The following is a 25606-nucleotide window of genomic DNA, read 5'->3' on the forward strand; positions in this document are numbered from 1 at the left end:
GATTTTTTTTTTGATTCTACCAGTATTGTGCATCATGAACTTACCCTTGGAGGACAGACTATTAACAAGGAATACTACAAATGTGTCCTTGAGCGTTTGCATGAAAAGGTGTAGAAGAAAAGGCCTACATTGTGGAAAGACAGAAGTTGGGTGCTACACCATGACAATGCTCTGGCTCATCGTGCCTTCTCCATCACTGAATTTTTGACCAAATTCAAAATTCCTGTACTTCCACAACCGCCAAATTCCCCTGATTTGCCCCCTGCAGACTTCTACCTGTTTCCTAAACTGAAATTTTCACTGAAAGGGAAGTGATTTGACTCGACTGAAGACATCCAGGCAAATACGGAGAGCGTCCTTAACACACTTCAGGAAAAAAATTTCCAGGAATGTTTCCAAAAGTGGAAACACTGTTGGAATCACTGTGTTCAGTCAGAAGGGGACCATTTTGAAGGAGATGCATCACAGCAGCATGTAAGTACCACCATTGTACAATTACAAGCCCATTCTTAAAACTTTTCAATCACATCTCGTAGCTTTGGACTGAGTTTTAATCCTAAGCCCCTTAATGCCTTGTCATACAGAGCTGTAATGCTTCACAGGGGTGCATTTTTCATTTAATGGCAAATTTATTTTCTAAAACTTTCATCTCAGTGTGAAATGACAATGAAATGAAACACCTCTCTTAATATTTTGATGAAGAGAAGAACATGAAGCAGCTAAGTACAAAACTTGATATTTTTATACTGATGCAGCCTTGTGGTGAATGCCATTTAAGAACAAAATTTAAACTGATGAACTTTTATTTCATCACCATTTTATTTAAACACTAAACATGAAAACACAGGATGAGGATAAGATTAGATTATTACTTATTTTGCTTTTTACGAAAGAATGAGTGTCAGATACCACTTCTTGAGCACAGCTAATTTGAAGAAAAGTTGATGCCCATCAGTGAGCTTCTATGAGTGGATCTCATTCTCTTCAAAGTGTAAAATAGTTGCTTCCATGAGAATGTAGATGCAAACATTAATTTAACTGTAGCTGCAGAGTTGTAAAGTCATGGAAATTTATGTTGAGAAAAATTCTAATAAAAAATCTGTGAGACTAAATTTGTTATGCAACTTATCATGCAACTGCCAGTCACGCTGTAAGCCTGTAAGCTTTAATTGTAGCTCAGTTTCCAAATTGTCAACAACAAGTGAAGGTCAATAAAACTGTGCAATAATTTGGCAATCTGAAATATAAAATGGTAAGTCTCACAAAGTGCAGATACATTTGTTGAGTTTTTCTCCAGCAAAAACAAAAAATATATTTTCATGGTGAAAATGTTGGGGAAAATTATTCAAATCTTTATTTATCTGCTCGTATATGATGAATACTTATTTCAGTCGAATCATTTAATAGTGTTTCCTTTAATTTTTGCACATCCACTTCTTGTTGTTTCCGTTCCGTGAATCCATAATTCTTTGACGAAAAGTACTGTACTGTCACTGAAAAGTGAATTTTTTTTGTTGTGTTCAGAGCTTTGAAGCACAGTATCCATCTCAAGTTACCTTCGTATACTACACTCCTGGAAATGGAAAAAAGAACACATTGACACCAGTGTGTCAGACCCACCATACTTGCTCCGGACACTGCGAGAGGGCTGTACAAGCATTGATCACACACACGGCACAGCGGACACACCAGGAACCGCGGTGTTGGCCGTCTAATGGCGCTAGCTGCGCAGCATTTGTGCACCGCCGCCGTCAGTGTCAGCCAGTTTACCGTGGCATACGGAGCTCCATCGCAGTCTTTAACACTGGTAGCATGCCGCGACAGCGTGGACATGAACCGTATGTGCAGTTGACGGACTTTGAGCGAGGGCGTATAGTGGGCATATGGGAGGCCGGGTGGACGTACCGCCGAATTGCTCAACACGTGGGGCGTGAGGTCTCCACAGTACATCAATGTTGTCGCCAGTGGTCGGCGGAAGGTGCACGTGCCCGTCGACCTGGGACCGGACCGCAGCGACGCACGGATGCACGCCAAGACCGTAGGATCCTATGCAGTGCCGTAGGGGACCGCACCGCCACTTCCCAGCAAATTAGGGACACTGTTGCTCCTGGGGTATCGGCAAGGACCATTCGCAACCGTCTCCATGAAGCTGGGCTACGGTCCCGCACACCGTTAGGCCGTCTTCCGCTCACGCCCCAACATCGTGCAGCCCGCCTCCAGTGGTGTCGCGACAGGCGTGAATGGAGGGACAAATGGAGACGTTTCGTCTTCAGTGATGAGAGTCGCTTCTGCCTTGGTGCCAATCATGGTCGTATGCGTGTTTGGCACCGTGCAGGTGAGTGCCACAATCAGGACTGCATACGACCGAGGCACACAGGGCCAACACCCACCATCATGGTGTGGGGAGCGATCTCCTACACTGGCCGTACACCACTGGTGATCGTCGAGGGGACACTGAATAGTGCACGGTACATCCAAACCGTCATCGAACCCATCGTTCTACCATTCCTAGACTGGCAAGGGAACTTGCTGTTCCAACAGGACAATGCACGTCCGCATGTATCCCGTGCCACCCAACGTGCTCTAGAAGGTGTAAGTCAACTACCCTGGCCAGCAAGATCTCCGGATCTGTCCCCCATTGAGCATGTTTGGGACTGGATGAAGCGTCGTCTCACGCGGTCTGCACGTCCAGCACAAACGCTGGTCCAACTGAGGCGCCAGGTGGAAATGGCATGGCAAGCCGTTCCACAGGACTACATCCAGCATCTCTACGATCATCTCCATGGGAGAATAGCAGCCTGCATTGCTGCGAAAGGTGGATATACACTGTACTAGTGCCGACATTGTGCATGCTCTGTTGCCTGTGTCTATGTGCCTGTGGTTCTGTCAGTGTGATCATGTGATGTATCTGACCCCAGGAATGTGTCAATAAAGTTTCCCCTTCCTGGGACAATGAATTCACAGTGTTCTTATTTCAATTTCCAGGAGTGTATAAACATAGAGGCACATTTTAAAGTGATGTTAGTGTGTCAGACCTTTGCTTGTAGTTCCTAACCCAGCCAAAATGTGATTTTTCATTGATTTAAAAAGAGCTACTCTCTACTTTAAACACAGCAATGTATTTAAATATGCCCGCATTTAAGGCAATGTCAAACATAACTACAGTCATTCCTCTGAAGACAGCACATTGGCTGCAGTTCCTCTGTGCCTCATAACTACGTTTGACGGCCCCATTTTACCACAAGTACTCTACTCATTCCTCAGGCAGCAAGTGAGCATGAGTGCTCTTGCTCACGTAGTCACATTGTGAATACATCTTTATCAACTGCCATGGAGTTTGAGCCAAAAAGCACATTTTGCCCTATTTGCAGACACCACCATCATTATAAGTGATAAATTACCCAACTACAGTCTACAGAATACTGTGATCATTATATACAAAGAAGTTCTAGAAGGGTTCACTTTAAATGGCCTGCCTCTCAATGTTAACATGACTCAGTATATTCAGTTTCCCACAGCACACAAAACACAGGAAGATGATGAAATAAAATATGGTGACAAATAAATATTGAGAGATGACACTTCCAGATTTCTGGTATTATATATTAATAATAACCTAAACTGGCCACTTCATATCCTCGGCTTGTGTAAAAGACAGAGTTCGACAGCATTTTTCATCACTTGACTGCATTTGTTTGTCACTTCAAAACAATCAAAACAGCATATCTTGGATATTTCCTATCACCTGGGTGTTGTTGTTGTTGTTGTTGTTGTTGTTGTGGTCTTCAGTCATGAGACTGGTTTGATGCAGCTCTCCATGCTACTCTATCCTGTGCAAGCTTTTTCATCTCCCAGTACTCACTACAACCTACATCCTTCTGAATCTGCTTAGTGTATTCATCTCTTGGTCTCCCTCTACGATTTTTACCCACCACGCTGCCCTCTAATGCTAAATTTGTGATACCCTGATGCCTCAGAACATGTCCTACCAACCGCTCCCTTCTTCTTGTCAAGTTCTGCCATAAACTCCTCTTCTCCCCAATTCTGTTGAATACCTCCTCTTTAGTTATGCGATCTACCCATCTAATCTTCAGCATTCTTCTGTAGCACCACATTTCGAATGCTTCTATTCTTTTCTTGTCCAAACTATTTACTGTCCGTGTTTCACTTCCATACATGGCTACACTCCATACAAATACTTTCAGAAACGACTTCCTGACACTTAAATCTATACCCGATGTTAACAAATTTCTCTTCTTCAGAAACGCTTTCCTTGCCATTGCCTGTCTACATTTTATATCCTCTCTACTTCGACCATCATCAGTTATTTTGCTTCCCAAATAGCATAACTCCTTTACTACTTTAAGTGTCTCGTTTCCTAATCTAATTCCCTCAGCATCACCTAACTCAATTCGACTACACTCCATTATCCTCGTTTTGCTTTTGTTGATGTTCATCTTATATCCTCCTTTCAAGACACTGTCCATTCCGTTCAACTGCTCTTCCAAGTCCTGCGCTGTCTCTGACAGAATTACAATGTCATCGGCGAACCTCAATGTGTTTATTTCTTCTCCATGGATTTTAATACCTACTCCGAATTTTTCTTTTGTTTTCTTTGCTGCTTGCTCAATATACAGTTGAATAACATCGGGGAGAGGCTATAACCCTGTCTCACTCCCTTCCCAACCACTGCTTCCCTTTCGTGCCCCTCGACTCTTATAACTGCCATCTGGTTTCTGTACAAATTGTAAATAGGCTTCCGCTCCCTGTATTTTACCCCTGCCACCTTCAGAATTTGAAAGAGAGTATTCCAGTCAACATTGTCAAAAGCTTTCTCTAAAGCGGCAAATGCTAGAAACGTATGTTTGCCTTTTCTTAATATTGCTTCTAAAATAAGTCGTAGGGTCAGTATTGCCTCACGTGTTCCCATATTTCTACGGAATCCAAACTGATCTTCCCCGAGGTCGGCTTCTACCGGTTTTTTCATTCGTCTGTAAAGAATTCGCGTTAGTGTTTTGCAGCTGTGACTTATTAAACTGATAGTTTGGTAATTTTCACATCTGTCAGCACCTGCTTTCTTTGGGATTGGAATTATTATAGTCTTCTTGAAGTCTGAGGGTATTTTGCCTGTCTCATACATTTTGCTCACCAGATGGTTGAGTTTTGTCAGACTGGCTCTCCCAAGGCCATCAGTAGTTATAATGGAATGTTGTCTACTTCCGGGGCCTTGTTTCGACTTAGGTCTTTCAGTGCTCTGTGAAACTCTTCACGCAGTATCGTATCTCCCATTTCATCTTCATCTACATCCTCTTCCATTTCCATAATATTGTCCTCTCAAGTACATCGCCCTTATATAGACCCTCTATATACTCCTTCCACCTTTCTTCTTTCCCTTCTTTGCTTGATATTCATACAAGTGGCTCTCTTTTCTCCATAGGTCTCTTTAATTTTCGTGTAGGCAGTATCTATCTTGCCCCTAGTGAGATAAGCCTCTACATCCTTACATTTGTCCTCTAGCCATCCCTGCTTAGCCATTTTGCACTTCCTGTGTCTTATGGCTTCATATTATGGCGAAACCAGTAACAAGGAAATAAAAGTCTTTACTGTGCAGCAGAGGGTCATCAGAATTATAAGTATTATAATTTATTCAAACAACTGGAGATTGTAATGGGACACCCTCCTCTAAGACAACTTTTTTCTACAGAAATAACCAATACCATTTATACTATCAATTCTTGTATAGGTGAACTTTATATCAGCTGTTTAACTGAATGAACTTCATATGATTTTGTATACAATGTGTTATGTTTTGGGCTAAACTACGTAAAAAGAAATCAATTTGTTAGTACACTGTATGTACAGTTAAAATTACTCTTCTTTTAGAAATATTTGAAATTACAAAATATCTGGCATATTTAAAATTCATATTATTAATTGTACAATCTAATACTTATTATTAAATTTGTTTCTGGATTCATTTACAAAGTAATAATATATTTTAGAAAAGATTCTTCTTTTGTCAAGAAAGTTAGTAAACCCTTTTGCTTTGTAAACTCTTTGGAACATTGTTAGTACTGCAGAATGTTAGTAGTAGTGGGAATGCTTCTGATGGGAACAGGCATGTTTTATGATTGATACTAACAGTGTAATTTGTGGTGTGATAGAAGTGGAAATTGTAAAGACAGTGTGATATGGAAAAATGTTCTGGGAAAAATTCATGTCAGCATTCATGAGTACAGCGGAGCTTATGCCAGGCATCATGAAGACCAAGATGTATCGTACATTGGTTGCAGACCAAGTTCACCCCTTCATAACGATCATGTTTCCCAATGGCAGTGGCATTTTTCAACAAGATAATGCACCGTGTCACAAGGCCAGAACGTGATGGAGTGGTTTGAGGAACATAGTGGCGAGTTTCAATTTATGTGCTGGTCCCCCAACATGCCAGATCTGAACCCAATCAAACACATCTGGGATGTGACTGAACGTGGCATCAGAGCCTACAAACCCCTCCCCAGAATTTATGGGAATAAGGTGACTTTGGTGTGTAAATGTGGTGCCATCTCCCTCCAGTGACCTACCAAGGCCTCACTGCTTCCATACCATGATGCGTCACTGCTGTTATCCATGCCAAAAGTGGACCTACCAGTTATTAGGTAGGAGGTTATAATGTCTGTCTGATCAGTGTATGAATTAGAATTTTTCTTATAATTATTTGTTTGTGTGATTATTATTGCTGTTATTATGGCAGCTATTATCTGAACTCTTGGCCTTCACTTTTTATGTTTCTGTTTCATATGAGTTAGATTGTAACCTTATCATTTTTTTTAATTTTTTTTTACACATGATTATTATTGTAATAATCTAACACATTCTACAACCTAGTGATACACTCATGTCATGGATCCATGGAACTCAGAAATATACAAACAAATATTTTCATGTGGAATGTTGTAACACAACCTACACCAGCAATAATGCTGATCAGTTCTGGAAGGTGCAATAATTGTCATCACCACTACCAATACAGTGCAAACACATTCAGACTATGGGTCTGCAAACTGGGAGTTTTGCTCACTCATACTGGAAGAAATATTTATTATAATTATAAATTATATTGATGCAGAGACTAATATATTTTCACTAATCACTAAAACTGATTACAGATAAACAGGAACATCTAATATTAAAATAACATCAATTTTGCAGTCGTTTCTTTGTAAGGCAACTTCAGGTACAAATAAGACATTTAAAGACAGTTTCACAAAGCAACTGTTGCATGCATTTTATCTTGCACTTGATCTCTGCCTTTTAAATGCTTTTTCCTTCCTTCTGACATCTTTAATATATTGTCTTTAGAGCATTATTTCATAAATATCTCTACAGGAAATACACTATGTAAGTCACTACAAGATAAATGTTTTTCCATTTTCCTCAAGAGGAACAAAATCACCATTGTCAAGAATAATAACATCAGCTGTTATCAAATATATCATTATTTAGATATTTCTGGGAATAAATGCATTCTGCACTATCAATGCTTAAGTCATAAAAACGTGTTCCCTTTGTTCATGCTATATGTTAATTAGGCACAGCATATACAAGTTGCTCATAGTTTGCCAGAGGTTATACCTTAGGATGACTAGCTAGTTGTTGTCCATGTACTGGACAAGTAGTGAAAATATCACAAACAGAACATAGCGACAAAAACAGAGGTAAACTAAAATGGTGTATCGATAGTTCAATGGAGACCACCTAAGTCATCTGAGACAAGAAACAGCAAGAGCTAAATACAATCATCTCTGATCAGTACCAACTTTCATTATTCCTATTCATCATATGGTGAGGATAGCTACACATTTCCTTTAAGATAAGAAAGAAAAAAAAGAAATCATCTTATATCTTTCAATTTAGATCTCACTTCTTTATACAAGTTGCTTTGCAAACACATCTCACTGACAACGCAAAGGCTTACACATCCACCTCCACAGTATCTTATGACTGGCTGATTTATTACTTTAGATGAAACAACATTTGCTAGAGATTAGTAGAACAACAAAAATTTACAATTTGCTTCCAGTATTAGTGAGGATCAGAGTTGGTTAAAGGGTGTGTGGGGCCCCATAGTACTGATAACGTGCAGAGCCCCTATTTAACAACATAATCATATTTTTTAAATATATATTGTTTTATTTCCTTATAATATTTGAAAGTGATACCTAATAATATTTATTTCATTAATTTAGGCACTAATAGATGTTACGCACTTTCATTTTTGGACATTAATCTAATCAAAAAAATAAATCCTAGTCAAGACATTAAAATCATCCATCAAAGTGGATTCTTTTTTTCCATTTAAATAGCTAGGAAAAACCACTCCTCAGGCATTTAAATAAATGTCATCTCTTGTATTGTCCCTTCACAATAATAAAGTTGTTAACCTGCTGAAGCGACTCTGTAGTAACATGTCTAGAGTCTTAATTCAAGATTGTCAGGTCGTGGAGGTGAATGCTGTTTCAGTTATGTAGATCCATGTGATTCCAAATCGATCATGTCCACACTGGAACTCCCATGCACAGATCGATTTCAACACTCTTACATTTAACTGTAGATTTAACCATTATTCATCTTACTCATGAACTGACAGTAACGTTTGAATAGCTAACATGAATAACTAACGAGAAACCTTTGTTCAAGACTGAGGCCATATTTGTTGAATGTTAATAAACTGAAAGTGTGAAAATGCATTTCTCAGTAATGTTTGGACCAATTTAAACAATTTTAACTAAATTTCTGCACATATACATTAATGTAGATATAAAGCTCAAGAAACACTTAGCTGTGTATATAAGTGGACAATGAACAATAAAGTCACACTTAGTATGAACTTCTACACAAACAAAATGCCAGATTACAATAACCTGAAATTAAATAATGAATTCATACAATGTGTGGAAGGAACAAAATTTCTTGGAATGCATGCTGACTGTCAACGTGGGAGGAGTAACAGTATCTCTACAACATAAGCCCGCTGAATTCTTAAATGAATATGTAATTTTTTATGTCATCTGTATATTTTGCTTATATTCATTCTATTATTAGTTACGACATAAATTTTTGGGGAGTCAACAGGAAAAATAGTCAAACTATATTCACACTGCAGAAAAGAGCAATACATATGAGACCATGAGTGGCAACATGGCTCATTGCCTTGACTTTTAAAAACACCAGAAATCTTAACTGTTCCTTGTGAGTATATTTTTCAGAGAGTCATGTACATAAAGTATTGATTGCTACGTTAAACAATGTTTATTACGTGATTATAAAATTAGAAATAGCTGTAATTTTGACCTGAACAGAAAAAATAAAGCTAAAAATCAGCAGAGTTTATTGTACTATACCATCCAATTATATAATAAATTACCATGGTACACAAAAGAGACGGATACTATCTGCTCTTTCAAAACAAAACTAAAAGAAAATTTACAAAATAAAAGTTTTTATACTGTAATGGAGCACTTCAATTACAAGGGGCAGATTGGTATTATTCAGGATTCCAATACACCATATTATTCCTGGCTCTTTTAGCCACAAAACCCTAATTCAACATAATCTCTGTTCAATGCAATGGCCTTACGCAACCTTACTGGGAGGCCTGTATGCCCAAATGGTACGACTATACTGCTCGATGTCGGAGCCAGCATCTTGCTGCATGAATAACCTCCCCATCATCCACATACTGCTTACCACAAGAATGCTTACTGGGCCAAACAGATGGAAGTCAGAAGGTCTGAGATCTGGGCTGTGTGGTGAACGAGGAGGAATAGACCAATGATGCTTTGTGAGCTGCTCTCAGCTCCGCAGATTTGTGATAGATCTACCATTGTCATGGAGAACGAAAAGTTCATTTATATCACCTCAAATGAGTGTGTCTGCAGGTGCCAACATTGCAGGATCACAGCTGTGTGTAGCCAGTTGGCATGTGAGCGATTGGACAGGTTTGTGTGACCTTGTTGCAATGATGACAGATGCCTCACTCAAAGACACACTATGCTTTTGTTTACTCCCAGGTCTCCATAGACATTCTGCAAACACCTACTAATATCTGCAGTGCTCTGGTTTTCTGCCAAAATAACTCAATCACAGCTTGGAACGCACCTCTGTTACAGATGCCATTTTAAAGCCTACGTATAGCACCACTACCTATCAGGACTTCGTGAAACTGTAGGGGCTGAAGCGGGAATATGCCACGATGTCCCAGAACAAATTCTGCATTATTTCTACTGAAATTGGCCGAGAAAAAATGTGTTGCACTACTTATTGAAAGCCCCTTGTAAAGTAGATTACCTAATTTAAGAAGTTCTGTATTGAAATATAGACAGAAATAATATTTAGTAAGACTAAAAACCAAATGTAATTAGATTAAAAGAAACTTCACTGTAATTACTATGTAAGAAATTAATTACAAGCCATTAATTTTTCAATGTTTTGAATAATGAAATTCAAACATTGTAAATTGTTTCACGGATTATTACGTAAATAAATAAATCAATTATATGGCTTCATCACTTAAATCAAAAACTAGCCCAGTAGTCTTGCATCAAATAAGACCAAGTAAATTTCATGCACCAGAAAGCTCTCATAAACTTTACCTCTCAAAACACACACACACACACACACACACACACACACACACACACACTGGGGAAACTGAAATAACTGTCTGAAGTGAGGATAAAATAGAGAAAATAGCACAGTTTAAATAGAAAAACTAAGTAACAAATGAAAGGGCCCAGATTTATTTAAAAACTTATACTTACGTGTCTCTGTAACTTTAGCAATATTTGTAAGCAAAAATTCTTTGTCTTCTGCTTCTATAATCAACATATCTTTTAGAAGCTCAATCATTTCAGCATGTGCAGCAGCTTTTGAACGCATATAGAATGCCAAGAAACTGTAACAATAAATCACTTTTTCAGTTGTATGGACAGAAATGAATGCAAAGTAATTTAAGTAAACAAATAGCATGCAAAAGTCTGTTGCATGAAAAGCAGTACAAAAGTAATCCCTCTAGAAAGAGTGCAGAAATAGTGATACATTACTAGAAATGACCAAAAGTTTACACTATATATATGAAGCATTTTGATACACTATTCCATTTAGAACAACAGAAAACTAAAATGAAGAGAGAGAGAGAGAGAGAGAGAGAGAGAGAGAGAGAGAGAGAGAGAGAGACTGTACTTATCCATCAGTTAGTTCACGACAGTGCCAGAAACACAGGATAATGTGTAAGTGGAAGCAAAGCAATAATGAATCCAACATCTGGAATTAAACACTGACAATAAATATGATAAGAAGACAGTGATTGGAAAAAGCACAGATATTGACCAGGCAGTCAGAGCATAAAATGAGGATAATATCATAATAATATACAGCAGACTGTTGAAGAAAAAATTAACTAAAAATCTATAATAAAATATTTAAACATCACATTTTTGCAGAAATAATCACAGATCACCTGACATGCAGTCAGTGACGGATTCAAGCAGTGGCAGAGAGTACAATAAAAATATCTTCCTATTAGCTGCACAGTGAGAGATCAACCTGAATTCCACAAACTGAATCCACACAATCATTCTTCAATGTTCACAATATTGTCCTTACGTATGTCATCCAGTGCAGACTACAAGAATGCATCGCACCATCAGCAGTCAATCTATTACAGTCCAGAAGCTGCATGAATAAATTTAATCTCTCCACAGATTTAAGGACTCTATCCATTAATTCAAACTCTTTTTAAGTGAGAAAATCTTACTGTAGTGTGCCACTATCTCTTGAAGATTCTGGTACTTGGCTCCATGGAAGTTGAATGCTCTTAGAGAAAATTGGCTTAGATAGCCGTTAGGGGCTATAGTATCACCACAGCATTGCACTCACAATGGGAATGCACCACCCATCTCTCCAAGTGAAAATGTTGGTCACTAGTGTTCCTCCTGGCCAGAACATATGGCTGCACAGCACACGGTCAACTTGTTCTGCACTTGCATCTGACACTGTTGGTTACTATCATCATTGTACTGTGGACTATTCGATAACAACCTCAACTGGCACTTGGTCTTTGTCTCTGGTTGCAATTCAGATTGTGTGTCTCTCTGCTGTAGACAGCGTTGTGGTGAATGTTTCCACTTTGCACCCCTTTGTTGCATAGGTTTCTTTGGTCTTGTCCTAGCCTGTGTCTTGTCTGCTGTCAGTCGGTTATGTTTTGCTCAACTTATGCTTTGTGTCATGCTCTCTTCTACAGGTGGCCCTTCCACCCTGAGGCTTCACCCATTTCTGTCCTGGGTTCTGATGCGTGCGCTGATATCTGGCTACTTGAGGATACAGTTTTGGCGATGAGGGAAAAGGAAGTTGTTTAGTAAGATGGATGCTAAATTGGTTTGCCTACTGGAGCAATAGCAGCTCATGCAACAGCAATAGTTTTAGGTAGACTTGTTCCAAAATTACTTCATCTTCAGGCAGACAACCTTCAAGCACATGAGCCCACTTGGCTCCAGGCCTCAGTGCCCCCTGCAGTGGAAGCTCCCATTTGTTCTCCATCATTGTGCCTTTCAATGACCCAATGGAGGATTGGGAAATATGTTTCTATTGACTGAAGCAGCATTTCACATTGTTTCAAGTCACAGATGATTCATTGCAGTGATTGTTATTTCTGTCACAGGCAATGCCAGACATGTTTTTTCTGACCTGAAATTGGTGCCTATCTGACCCCATCACACTCTCCTTTCAGTAGATATGCAGCTCTGCTTACTAATGATTATTACCATAGATATCATGTGATTGCTCCCAGGCCTGAGATTCACAAATACCATAAAGAAATCATATAAAATCATATCACTCCTGAGTCACTGAATTGCAAGATCTCAGATGCAAACGTGATTTCATTTGTGTCTATCGAGGCTGCAAGACTGTTTGCTGACTCCTAAAATCTAGCACATGTATGTGGAAGAACAGGAAGAATAATGTAAGGAACAAAAAACTGCGAGTAATGATAATAATTAATACTATTTACAGTAGTCAGTTCAAGCAAGTGAACTGTTCATCATTCTAGCAAACAAAACTGAAAAAAAAAAGAGTTATTACAGTGACTATTGAAGATTCTTTAGAATTTAGAATAAAACCAAATGAGTTTGTCCTTAAATCTTTCATTGCAGTTGCAAAGGATGTTATTTAACCAACACAGCTTCTTTTACTTCTTTCTTATCACATACCTATATCCTGCCTGACACAGGAGGTGTACAAATCTGAACTTGGGCAGTTCTTTTAAGCTCACTGAGTCATGCCAATGTTTAGATTCAGTAGTTGTGTTTTTATGACACACCAGAATGTCAGTACACTAAAAAATAATGCTTTGTCATATTTCTCTTCATGTGTTGGGTAACATCTGTATCCTTTTTAGCAGACTATGTAACTAAATTGGTATTTATATCTAAAAACAAAGATGATGTGACTTACCGAACGGAAGTGCTGGCAGGTCGATAGACACACAAACAAACACAAACATACACACAAAATTCTAGCTTTCGCAACAAACGGTTGCTTCGTCAGGAAAGAGGGAAGGAGAGGGAAAAACGACACACACACACACACACACACACACACACACACACACACACACACACACACACACAAGCAGACATATTTAAAGACAAAGAAACACTGTCTTTAAATATGTCTGCTTGTGTCTGTATATGTGTGTGTGTGTGTGTGTGTGTGTGTGTGTGTGTGTGTGTGGGCGCGCGCGCGAGAGAGAGAGAGTGTATACCCGTCCTTTTTCCCCCCTAAGGTAAGTCTTTCCGCTCCCGGGATTGGAATGACTCCTTACCCTCTCCCTTAAAACCCACTTCCTTTCGTTTTTCCCTCTCCTTCCCTCTTTCCTGACGAAGCAACCGTTTGTTGCGAAAGCTAGAATTTTGTGTGTATGTTTGTGTGTCTATCGACCTGCCAGCGCTTTCGTTCGGTAAGTCACATCATCTTTGTTTTTAGATATATTTTTCCCACGTGGAATGTTTCCCTCTATTATATTAAATTGGTATTTATTTACTCATAAAATGTGATTAGAAATGTGGAAATTAATCACTGTATAAATATCACCAAACAGAAATCTTTACTGCAAAACAGAAAAAATCTCAGATACGTTAATTTCACTGAAACACCCAACTAATAACATTTGTTGTGGACTATTAAGGTTGTCATCACCAGTTTGCAAGTTCACTCATGATACTCATACCCAAAGAAATAGTACATTTTCACCCATGTCTTATGCATAATGGCCTACATATAAATCTGTGAAGCACAACAACTCAAAAATTAAAACAAAATATGTTAAATATAATAAATTTTGAGAAATTCTATTGGATACATACATCATGCCTGTTAGGATAATACCAACTACACCAGGCTTTGTCACAAAAAATAAAATTTTCCATATTACATGGCCTTCCTCCAGGGTCAACATTTCATCCATTATTAAATCCGACATCTTTTTTTGGAAAGGACCACATCCTTCTGAAAGATTTACACTGAAAAGTAAACAATTTCTCTTTAGATGTATATTCAATGTAGCCAATTGTTCTAATAAAATTCCCACATTCACAACCAGCTAAGTTGACATATACCAGCTACAGTAATCAGCTGTGGAAGTTATTTAGATTTGTGCATTGCTGGCTCCCACATTCTGTTGATAAAACAGAAGATGAAGCAGTAGTAGTAGTAGTAGTAGTAGTAGTAGTAGTAATAGGAGAATTCATCTGTAAATCACTTCTATGGGGATAACGGACATGCCATAGTACTACAGTGTAAGAACAAAAACATTCATTAAGATATACAAACATTTACACTCTAACAGGACAATACTGACAGTGACAGAATCGTCAAGGTTATTTGTCTGAAGTAATTTAGGGAAACCTTAGAAAATATAAACCAGGATCACCAGGTGGTGATTAGAAGCTCCAACCTCCTGAATGAGCTCTCTACAAAAAGTTACTGAAAATGATAAAGGACAGCAAATTCAATGACAAAAAAAAATGAAATGAAATGTCATGTAGCTAGGGCCTCCCGTCGGGTAGACCGTTCGCCTGGTGCAGGTCTTTCGATTTGACGCCACTTCGGCGACCTGCGCATCGATGGGGATGAAATGATGATGAGTAGGACAACACAACACCCAGTCCCTGAGCGGAGAAAATCTCCGACCCAGCCGGGAATCGAACCCGGGCCCTTAGGATTGACAGTCTGTCACGCTGACCACTCAGCTACCGGGGGCGGACAATGACAAAATTGTGATGAGGGGAAGTTCTGGTTATGATACCAGAACAGTAGTGGAATTTGCTGAGAACAACTTATGCTCCCTTAACACACTTGTTGGAAGGAACCAACTAAAAAATGGACTAGCAAGGAAAAAATGGAGCTGATTACATTTTATCAAGCAGTATGGAAATTTTAAATGATGCATTGGTCATAAATCATTCAGAATTTAAAGTTATCATTGACTAATAAGATGCAGAGTAAAAATAGATTCAACACAAAAACCAAACAGACTCATACGGCAGGAAGTCAGAAATGTTGATAACAACAATTTATTTAAGAGGGTGAGGTATAACACGTTAAATAAAGCAATGAATTCAGAGTCTTGCAGTATGAAAAATTACACAGATATTGATAAAAGATGCAATTATTTAACAATAGTCGCTAATGTTGCAACTACAAAACAGAAAGAAAAGAAGAAAAATCAAATGAATGCTATTAATGAGACGGCAAGAATTTCGAACAAAAAGTAATAGCAAGATGACAAAAAATGCTGAATCAAATGAAACTATATGAAAATGTCTTTCAGAGGATGTCAAAATGTATAATGGTAATTTGATAAGATATAAAACTGAAAATAAAGTGAGAATGAAGACAAGTAAATAGAAATTTATGTTGGGTAGAAGTCACATTTTACCACTTATAATTACCACAGTAACTAACAACAAAGATAGAAATGAATGAGCATTTCAAGGTTTCTTTGAATTTTATACATTTCAGGAAAAACAAATAAAATAATAATGATGATAATGGCATTGCAAAAGTAATGCCCAATGAGATGAATGAAGTGGTTTAAATGATGTGTGGTGGTAAAAGATAGTGCTTCAATGAAACCACTGAAGATGCACACCTGTATCTCATCTAACTTAATGAATAATAAATTTTTCCTAACTCTTATCTATCTTGCTGTAACCACCTTCACCTCCAGCAGATTCCCGGAGTCATTACCAGCCCATCAGATCCACAGTGCGCAAGTGGGAAAGGAGAAAATCATCTTCATAATGGGGAGAGTGACTCCCCAAACACCTCAATAATGGTCACAGCACACCAGGCTGCTACATTATATTTAATGTTAACAATTTTCTTTTCTTCAGAATTACTGTCCTTGCTGCTGCCAGCCTGTATTTCATATCCTCTTTACATTTACCACCTTCATTTAATTTGCTGCATAAATAGTAAAATTCAGCTACTGCTTTCAACATCTCACTTGCTAATCTAATTATCTCAGTACTGTCTGATTTAAATTGACTACAGTCCCTTATCCTTGTTTCCTTATATTGATGTACATCTTATAAATTTTTTTCAAAACTCTATTCATTCATCTAAAATGTTCTTCTCAATCCTCTGTCATTTCTGATAGAATTATAACGTCACCGACTAACCTAAAAGTCTTTGTTTCTTCCTCCTGAACTTTAATTGCCTTTCCAAATTGTTCCTTGGTTTCTTTTCCTGCTTGCTTACTGTGTAGATTTATTATCACTGGGGATAAGTTGCAACCTTGCCTCACTCCCTTCACAACTAATGTTTCCCTTCATGTCCTACAACTCTTGTAACTGCAGTCTGGGTTCTGTACAAGTTGAGAATAACCTTCCATCCCTGTATTTTATCCCTTCTACCTTAATAATTTCTAAGAGAGTAGTCAAGTCAATGTAGTCAAAAGCTTTCTCTCAATCTACAAATTCTATAAACGTGTGTTTGCCTTCCTTTAACCCATCTTCAATATACAGGGTGATTCAAAAAGAATACCACAACTTTAAAAATGTGTATTTACTGAAAGAAACATAATATAACCTTCTGTTATACATCATTACAAAGAGTATTTAAAAATGTTTTTTTTCACTCAAAAACAAGTTCAGAGATGTTCAATATGGCCCCCTCCAGACACACGAGCAAAATCAACCCGATACTCCAACTCGTTCCACACTCTCTGTAGCATATCAGGCGTAACAGTTTGGATAGCTGCTGTTATTTCTCGTTTCAAATCATCAATGGTGGCTGGGAGAGGTGGCCGAAACACCATATCCTTAACATACCCCCACAAGAAAAAATCGCAGGGGGTAAGATCAGGGCTTCTTGGAGGCCAGTGATGAAGTGCTCTGTCACGGGCTGCCTGGCGGCCGATCCATCGCCTCGGGTAGTTGACGTTCAGGTAGTTACGGACAGATAAGTGCCAATGTGGTGGCGCTCCATCCTGCTGAAATATGAATTATTGTGCTTCTTGTTCGAGCTGAGGGAACAGCCAATTCTCTAACATCTCCAGATACTGTAGTCCAGTTACAGTAGCACCTTCGAAGAAAAAGGAACCAAAAACTTTACTGGCTGAAATGGCGAACAAATGTACAACCAAATGAAACTTTATAGCTCCCTTAATTCGCCGACAGATAGTGCTTAGCTCTGCCTTTTGTCGTTGCAGAGTTTTAAATTTCTAAAGTTGTGGTATTCTTTTTGAATCACCCTGTATAATTTGTAAAGTAAGCATTGCTTCACATGTTCCTACATTTTAATGGAACCCAAACTGATCTTCTCTGGGTTGAGTTTACCAGTTTTTCAATTCTTCTGTATATAATTTGTGTCAGTATTTTGTACTATCAAACAGATATGTCAGTAAAAAATCAACAAATGGAAAATCCAGAATGGAATGTAACAATATTATGAAAAGGAAAGCTGCCATTCACCATATATTGGAGATGTTTAGTCGTAGATAGATACAACAAAAGGACTGTCACACATAAGCTTTCAGTCAACAAGGCCAAAACTTATAGTTCTAGAAAAGAATAAAGAAAAAAAATTCAAAGAACAAATAGAAAATAAATTCTGTGCCTATTTGGGACTCAGCATCTCTGCTATATGGTGAGTGGCAACTTCCTTTTCATAATACTGATAGTTCAGTAATATTCACATCTGTCTGCCTTTTTTAGAATTGGGATTATTACATTCTTCTTAGAGCCTGAGGGTATTTCATACATCTTGCAAACAAGGAGAAATAAATTTGTCATGGTATGTTGTTCCAAAGAGCTTAATAATTCTGAAAATGTTGTCTATGCCAGGTGACTTGTTTCAAATTAGGTTTTTCAGTGCTTTGTTAAATTATTCTCACAGTATCACACCTACCATTTCATCATCTTCTGCTTTCTCTTCTCTTTCTATAACATCTGCCTCAAGCTCATTTCCTTTGTATAGCACTTCTATATATTCCTTCAACTGCTCGGCCTTCCCTTCTTTGCTTAGTACTGGCTTGCAATCTGAGCTCTTGATTCTCATGCATATACTTTTCTTTTTTCTGAATGTTTTCTTTAACTTTCCTATATGTGGTATATCTTTTTCGTGGTTTTGCAATCTTCTGCAAGCCTTACAAACCTCCTCTAGCCATTACTGTTTTGTCATTTTCCACTTTCTGTCAATCTTATTTTTTGGATGTCTGCAATTTCTTTTGCCTGCTCCATTTGCTGCAATTTTACATCTTCCTCTTCTGTCAATATCTGATATGTCATACAAGGATGTCTACTGGGTCTTGTCTTTCTGCCTATTTGATCCTCTCCTGCCTTCACTATTTCTTCGCTCAAATCTACCCATTCATTTTCTATTGCACTCGTTTCCCCCATTGCAGTCAACTGTTGCCTAATGCTCCGGTTGAGACACCCAACACTCTTTTTTCCAATTTATCTAGATTGCATCTTCTTAATTTTCTACTTGCAATTTACAACAAATAAATTAAGATTGTAATCCACATTTGTTCTTGGAAAAGTTTTGCAGCTGAAAATCTGATTCCTAAACCTCTGTCTTACCATTATAATCTCTGTATGTATACAGACTGAAGAGAGAAATGAAAATTTTTACCAAGACTGGGACCCAAAGTTGAGCCTTCCACTTACTAGACAAGTGTGGTAACCACTGTGCCACTGTGCCACCCTGGCACAGTGGCTTCTTACAACTGCATGGGCTGCCCTAGCATGCCTCCCTCCTCATTGCAAATTCCCATTCACACCTCGGCTGACTTGGGATTCCCCCTAAACTCAAACAGTAGATGTGAATAGCAATTTGGATTGAGAAGGGAGGCATGCTAAGGTAGTCTGTGCAGTTGTGCAAAGCCTCTGTCGCAGAGTAGCATATATTTTTAGTGCATCTGCCTAGTGAGCTGGAAATCCAGGTTCGATTCCTTTCCTGGCCTTGATACAAATTTTCATTCATCACTTCAGTTTGCATGTAAACAGTTGAAAATTTGATTCCTAAACATCTGTCTTACCATTACAATCTCTGTATGTATGCATATTGAAGAGACGAATGAAAATTTGTACCAAGACTGGGATTTAAAGCTGGGCCTTCCACTTACTAGGCAGGTGTGCTAACCACTGTGTCACTCTGGCACAATGGCTTCTTACAACTGCACAGGCTACCCTAGCAAGCCTCCCTTCTCATTCCAAATTCCCATTCACATAGATGTTTGAGATTTTGGAGGATCTCTGGAACCGTCTGAAACCTTTCGGTGTCTCTAGATCTCCTCCAAATACCCAACCATATTTCATGATTCTTAAACCAAGTGTTAGCAATGACTAAATGTGCTCTGCACAAAATTCTAGCAGATAGCTTTGATTTTTATTTCTTTTCTCCAGTTCATGTTCTCATAGCATTTTTCCTTCTCTTCCCTTTCCTATTGTTGAATTCCAGTCAGCCACTCTATGTAACTAGCTGAATAATTTATTTTATACTTTATCACATGTTCTTTCAATTTCTTTATCATCTGTGGAGCTAGTTGGAATGTACACTTCTACTACTGTGGTGGCAGTCCGTTTTGTGTTTATCTTGGCTACAATCATGTTTTCACTATGCTGTTCACATAAAAAACATGTATCAGAAACTTTAAAGATTTATTATTGACATCAAAACGTTACACAAAGGTCATAAGAACATGGGTTCAAGAATCCTTCATTAGGTAGGTACGAAAGGAAATCACGCCTTCTAGTTGTACAGTTTACCTCAAATGTACATTTTTACTCACTTCCTTATTTACAGGTGGTCCCAGCAGTGTTTTGATTCATATGATTGTCATTTGTTCTGTTTTAGAGTAACTTCCATCACAATACATTGCAACAATGTATTCATTGCTGAGATAAATATATACTACATTCATGGCCGAGCAGATGGGAATGAGGACACAGCATGTCAACTTTATGCTGAACATTACTCTGATAGGCAGTTGCCTTGTACAATAATGTTTTTAAGATTCCACCAATGCTTGTAAGAGACAGGCACATTTGAGAAGAGAACTGTGGATGGTGGGGGACCATGAGATGTATGAATACGTGACCTTGAAGAACTCTTTGTACTCTTTGTACTGTGGGTGAAAATCCATCAACTAGTACATGGAGAATTGTAAGAAGCAGAGGCAGTAATCACACCGTCTCACATCTGGGCTTATGAAAACTCTCACATAATGTGACAACACAGGCATCAACAGAGGTTCAGCCTCAGTATGTGGAGTAAAATCATTCACAATCATCTCACTGGCCTCCACTCCTTTCTACAAAGTCTTACTGGAAAAATGTATCTACAGTTTTTCATATACAAGTTGCTTCATTTACTTGATGTGGTTTATGGATGGTGGTGATCCACTTCACTTTAGATGAATGGTTTACCAGTATATTGATAACCAGTTTCCAAACACATTGACCAGTTGAGGGGGAATCCACTGCACAGTCTTCCCGATCACCAGATTTGAATCCAATAAGTAGATTTTTTCCTTTGTGGACATTTAAAATCCTTGGTATATTCAATTAATGTACCAATATTAAGCTCTGAGGTGTGTACCCAAAATGGATTTGACCAAATAAAGAACAAACCAGGATATTTCCACAGTGTACGGCGAAGTATAGAATGCAGGCTAAGGGGTGCATTGTAGTAGGAAGTGGTCAATTCAAGTAATTTTTGTAAATGTAAATGTGTTTGGTACATGTATCATTTTTGTCCACTAATAAATCCTGTCATACCTCCCTAACAAAGGATTTTTTGGAACTGTGTTCCAATGAACTTTTTGTAATGCTTTGACATGAAGAATAAATCCCCAAAGTTTCTGATGGATGTTTTTATGTACCCTGTACAATAAGTTAAAATTCATAAAGTAAAGCATTTTTCAACATGAGTGAACTCTGAAAGAACCTAAAATATATTGTTAGGCACTTTGAAATATTTTTTCAATAATTACACATTATACCAGGTGTAGAAGTGTGAAACCAGAATTTCCCTATAGATGGTACTAGCCATTCATGTAGGGCCCATGAGACCACATCTGCAGTGCCATCTGCTTCCTTTAATGGCTGACAATGAATGTCAACAAACAGCAACCCAAGTTCCATACATTGGTATCTGTTCCAAACCCGTAAGCATTTCGAATTTTGTGCCTACGAACTATTATTTGCAGACAGCATTGGTTTTTTGTTATCATTGGAAGAAAACTGCTGCAGAATTGTCATATGGATCCTTCTCCGCAGCACGTGCTTTTCTGAATTATGCAGGTAGACATTATTCTGGTACTATATCCTTTGTTACTGTAATCCTCCTGGCCTCAACCACATTTCCATTTTTTCCTGTGTATCTGTCATCAACTTGGCAGTTCTGCTATGAGGGGTCTCCAGTCAAAATATTCACACTTACAATCAAATGTTCATACAAACTGCATTCAACATCATGTATTTGACATATCAACATTCTATTAGAGGTGGAAGTATTTTGAAAAGCATTTTTGGTATCTGGGCAGGTAAAATTGCCCACATAAAACATGTGTTCACTGAACTCACTGTCTGCAAATATCCTGTTGTCTTTAGCAATATTCTATGTTACAAAAAACAAGGTTTTCCTGATGTTTCATCATTTTTGCTCTGTTTGGTAAAAATGCTTTGTTGCTTCTTCATCAGAACTGTTATTCAGCATTACTTTTGTATTCTTGCATGTTTAAGAGTTCACTACAGGCTCCAAAATGTTTTGTGTTAAAATGCTGCTGGATGTACTCTTGATACCATGCCGCCATAATTGCAGAGTAAACACAAAGTTCAGAGGGGGTGGGTGGTGGGTGGGGGGTGGGGGTGGGGGGTGGGGGGGAAATGAACGCAATAAAAACAATCTTATGGAGGAACATTACAGACCCTGATGATACTGTAGATGGCTACTCTGAGGGCTTTCAAATGTGCTTAAATGGTGCTTAAATTAAAAAGTTATAGCAACAGATATATATCACATTTTACAAATGGGATGGTCCAAAGATACCTGTGGGCTTACCTATGGGCACCTTTCAGCTGGGAATGGCCTACAGGCCACAGTTTGCTCACTTCTGTTCTACAGTGCGACCCGAGATGAGTGTCTGCTACACTATATGGGCTACAAAAATATCCATGGTAGATATCTTCCATCCTTAATCCACTTACTTGGCACAAATGACTCCAGAGCCCAATTTACACTCAGTTTAAACTTTACCCATAATTCCTCTACAGTGATCATACTGGAACTAAATAATGTCAATTCATTATCCAACTGGAATGCTACTAAATGCTTACCTGCTCTCTGTAGCAGAAATACTCTCCTAGCCTTCTTGATTGATTCATTAACTTTAGTAACCATAGTCGCTATGATGACATCATGAGCACTAATCCCTGTCTCTATAATGACAGACCTGTTTGTAGTTGAAAGGTCTAAAATATTTCCACTGAATGTGAGCTTGTCTAACTAGCTGCTCAAGACAGTTTTTGGGAAACATGTTCAAAAGTACTTTGCAAGATTGTCTATCTGCATCCTGTGCAATGATCTGTAGATGTCCCAGTTCATATTCAGTAGGTTAAATTCAACTCTGACTAATACTGCATGATCAGGGAAATTCTCCCCCTTGACCATACACATTCTTTGAGTGACTCTAAAACTGTCAAAGTGGATTCGAGTGGCCAATAAACAGTCCAACAATTAACTTGACTTCACCCTTGACCTGTTATTCGCAGCCAGATAACTTCATAGTTGCACTCAAATTCAACCTCAATAGAGAGAATATTTTTGTCAATAGTATTGAACACTTCCCCTCCTATGGCATCTAATTTGTCTCTTGAACGGACTCCAGAACTGAAAGAGTGATGCATTGTTGTCTGAAAAGAACTATTGCATTTCTTTGAAGCAGAAGGTGATGGCTCCTCCACAAGAATCATTACAGTAGATGACACCTGAGTACAATACCACCAAAATGAAACAAAGAGAGCAAGCAAGGAATGCCACTATTCCTCATAACCAAAACCTCAGAAGTTCTGGATGCAGCCATCTACAGGGAAGGTTTCTCTGACACACTTTGGGATGAACGAGCCATTGTCTTGGAACACCACATGACTAGAGGAAACACCACCACCAGTGTGTCAGATTCCAAAATGTTAAAAAAAAAAAAAAAAAAATCAGCTTTGGCCTGCAATAAGACCAAAGTACAGTGGACTTTTGACTAAAGGTGTCATTTTGCAGCATGATAATGCTCGGCTTCATACTGCTCATGTAACATTTGCAATCACCGACAAGCTGCATTTTGATACTCTGCCACATCTGCCTACTAACCAGACCTCACATCAAGTGATAACCACATGTTTGCACCACTCAAAGAGGCAACTGAAGGAAAGAAACTTCCTTATGATGAAGAGGTGCAGTAGGCAGCACACAAGTGGCTGTGCAGATAACCAAAATATTGCTCACATACCTGTTTGTGAGGCATAGTTACTATCCGACAACATACACGGAATGAAATTTGCAAAGACCTTATGTCCCAGTATCAATATTTCCCTGTTCATTATCCTTGTCAGCTGCATGGTGAAACTGCATTGCAGCATCACACATTCACCCTACAATTTTGCATCACTCCTTTGTGATGTGTCTTTTTTTGTCTTAGAGTGTATGTGCACCGGTCACCATGAAACATAAGAACTCTAATGTTCAATAAATTTTGAGTGAAATCTGTAAACTAAATTAATGAATTATGTTGTGGAATGCTATTGTAATCAAAATCAACGATTGTTGAATGTGATGAATTTCATTAGGGACTGACTTAATTGAACTGCTACTGGATGGTGACTGTTAGGTACTGCAGGATCTGATCTAGATATCTGAGCTAATAATCTTGTTTCTAAATTTGTTCATAGCACATAAACTGGTCATCTTACTGATTGAACTTTGGAAGGAATATGTGTATTCATGTCATCTACGAGGGTTGCCCAGAGAGAAATGCACTGCATTTTTTTCGCAGCTGAAAACAATGCTACAAATGTGAAATGTTATGCATGTATTATTTGATGTCTCCTGAGTGAGCGCACAAAGTTTCCGTCCCTTAGGACAGATAGCGTAGCTGCAGGACAGTTTCAAAGTGGCGTCTGTAGGTGATGTACATTACAAGCAACGCACCGTCGTTGAATTTCTCACTGCAGAGAAAGAAATTGTATGGAATGTTCACAAATGCTTGTGCGAAGTCTATGGAGCATCTGCTGTTGACAAAAGTACAGTTAGTCACTGGACACAGAGTGTGAGGTCATCAGAAGGCAGCTTGGTCGAGCTCCATGATTTGCAGCAGTCGGGGAGACAATCCATGGCTGTCACATGACATGTTGCATGCAGCAAGCTGATGATGTCATTTGCGAGGACAGACACATTACGACTCTGCCAATCAGCAAAGGATGTGGGGATGTAATTATCTGCACTCCAGGATATTCCAAAGAGTGTGCAAGATGGGTTCTGGGGTGTCTAACAGTGCATCACAAATCACACAGAAAAAACACTTGTCTTGATTTGTTGCAATATTTTGAAGTTAAGGGGGAGACCTTCTTGTCCCAGATTGTGACAGGTGATGAAACCTTGGTTCACCATTTTGAGCCCAAAACAAAACGATAGTTGGAATGGCGCCATTCCCACTCTCCACAGAAGAAAAAATTCAAAGCAACTGCTTCCACCAGTAAGATCATGGTCACCATGTTCTGGGACTGTGAAGGGGTGATGCCAAGAGGCGGTACCATTAACTCAAAAGCATATGTCAACACATCAACAAAACTCAAGATATTCTTCCAACAACTTTGGCACCACAGCAACCCAGAACATGTTTTGCTGCAACCCGATAATCTTCAGTCCCACACAAGTCTGAGGACTGCTGAACAAATTGCAAAACAGGGTTGGATAGTGTTACCCTGCAGCTCTGACCTAGGTCCCTTGGACTTCCACTTGTTTGAGCCATTGCAGGATTCCATTCATG

The 25606-nt window shown here is 38.6% G+C and overlaps 1 protein-coding gene across 4 annotated transcripts in view; it reads right to left on the bottom strand.

The window, feature by feature from the left end:
* Positions 1-25606, bottom strand: part of LOC124777486 (transmembrane channel-like protein 5) — a 283578-nt gene that overhangs the window by 15080 nt on the left and 242892 nt on the right. For all 4 annotated transcript variants that reach the window (XM_047252924.1, XM_047252923.1, XM_047252925.1 and 1 more), the window contains exons 15-16: positions 14424-14579; positions 10821-10954 (exon numbers count right to left, since the gene is read on the bottom strand). In XM_047252924.1, coding sequence (XP_047108880.1) covers positions 10821-10954; positions 14424-14579 — 290 coding nt within the window. The remainder of the gene's footprint in view (positions 1-10820; positions 10955-14423; positions 14580-25606) is intronic.

This window comes from Schistocerca piceifrons, chromosome 2 (assembly GCF_021461385.2).
Source record: "Schistocerca piceifrons isolate TAMUIC-IGC-003096 chromosome 2, iqSchPice1.1, whole genome shotgun sequence".
Taxonomy (NCBI): Eukaryota; Metazoa; Arthropoda; class Insecta; order Orthoptera; family Acrididae; genus Schistocerca; species Schistocerca piceifrons.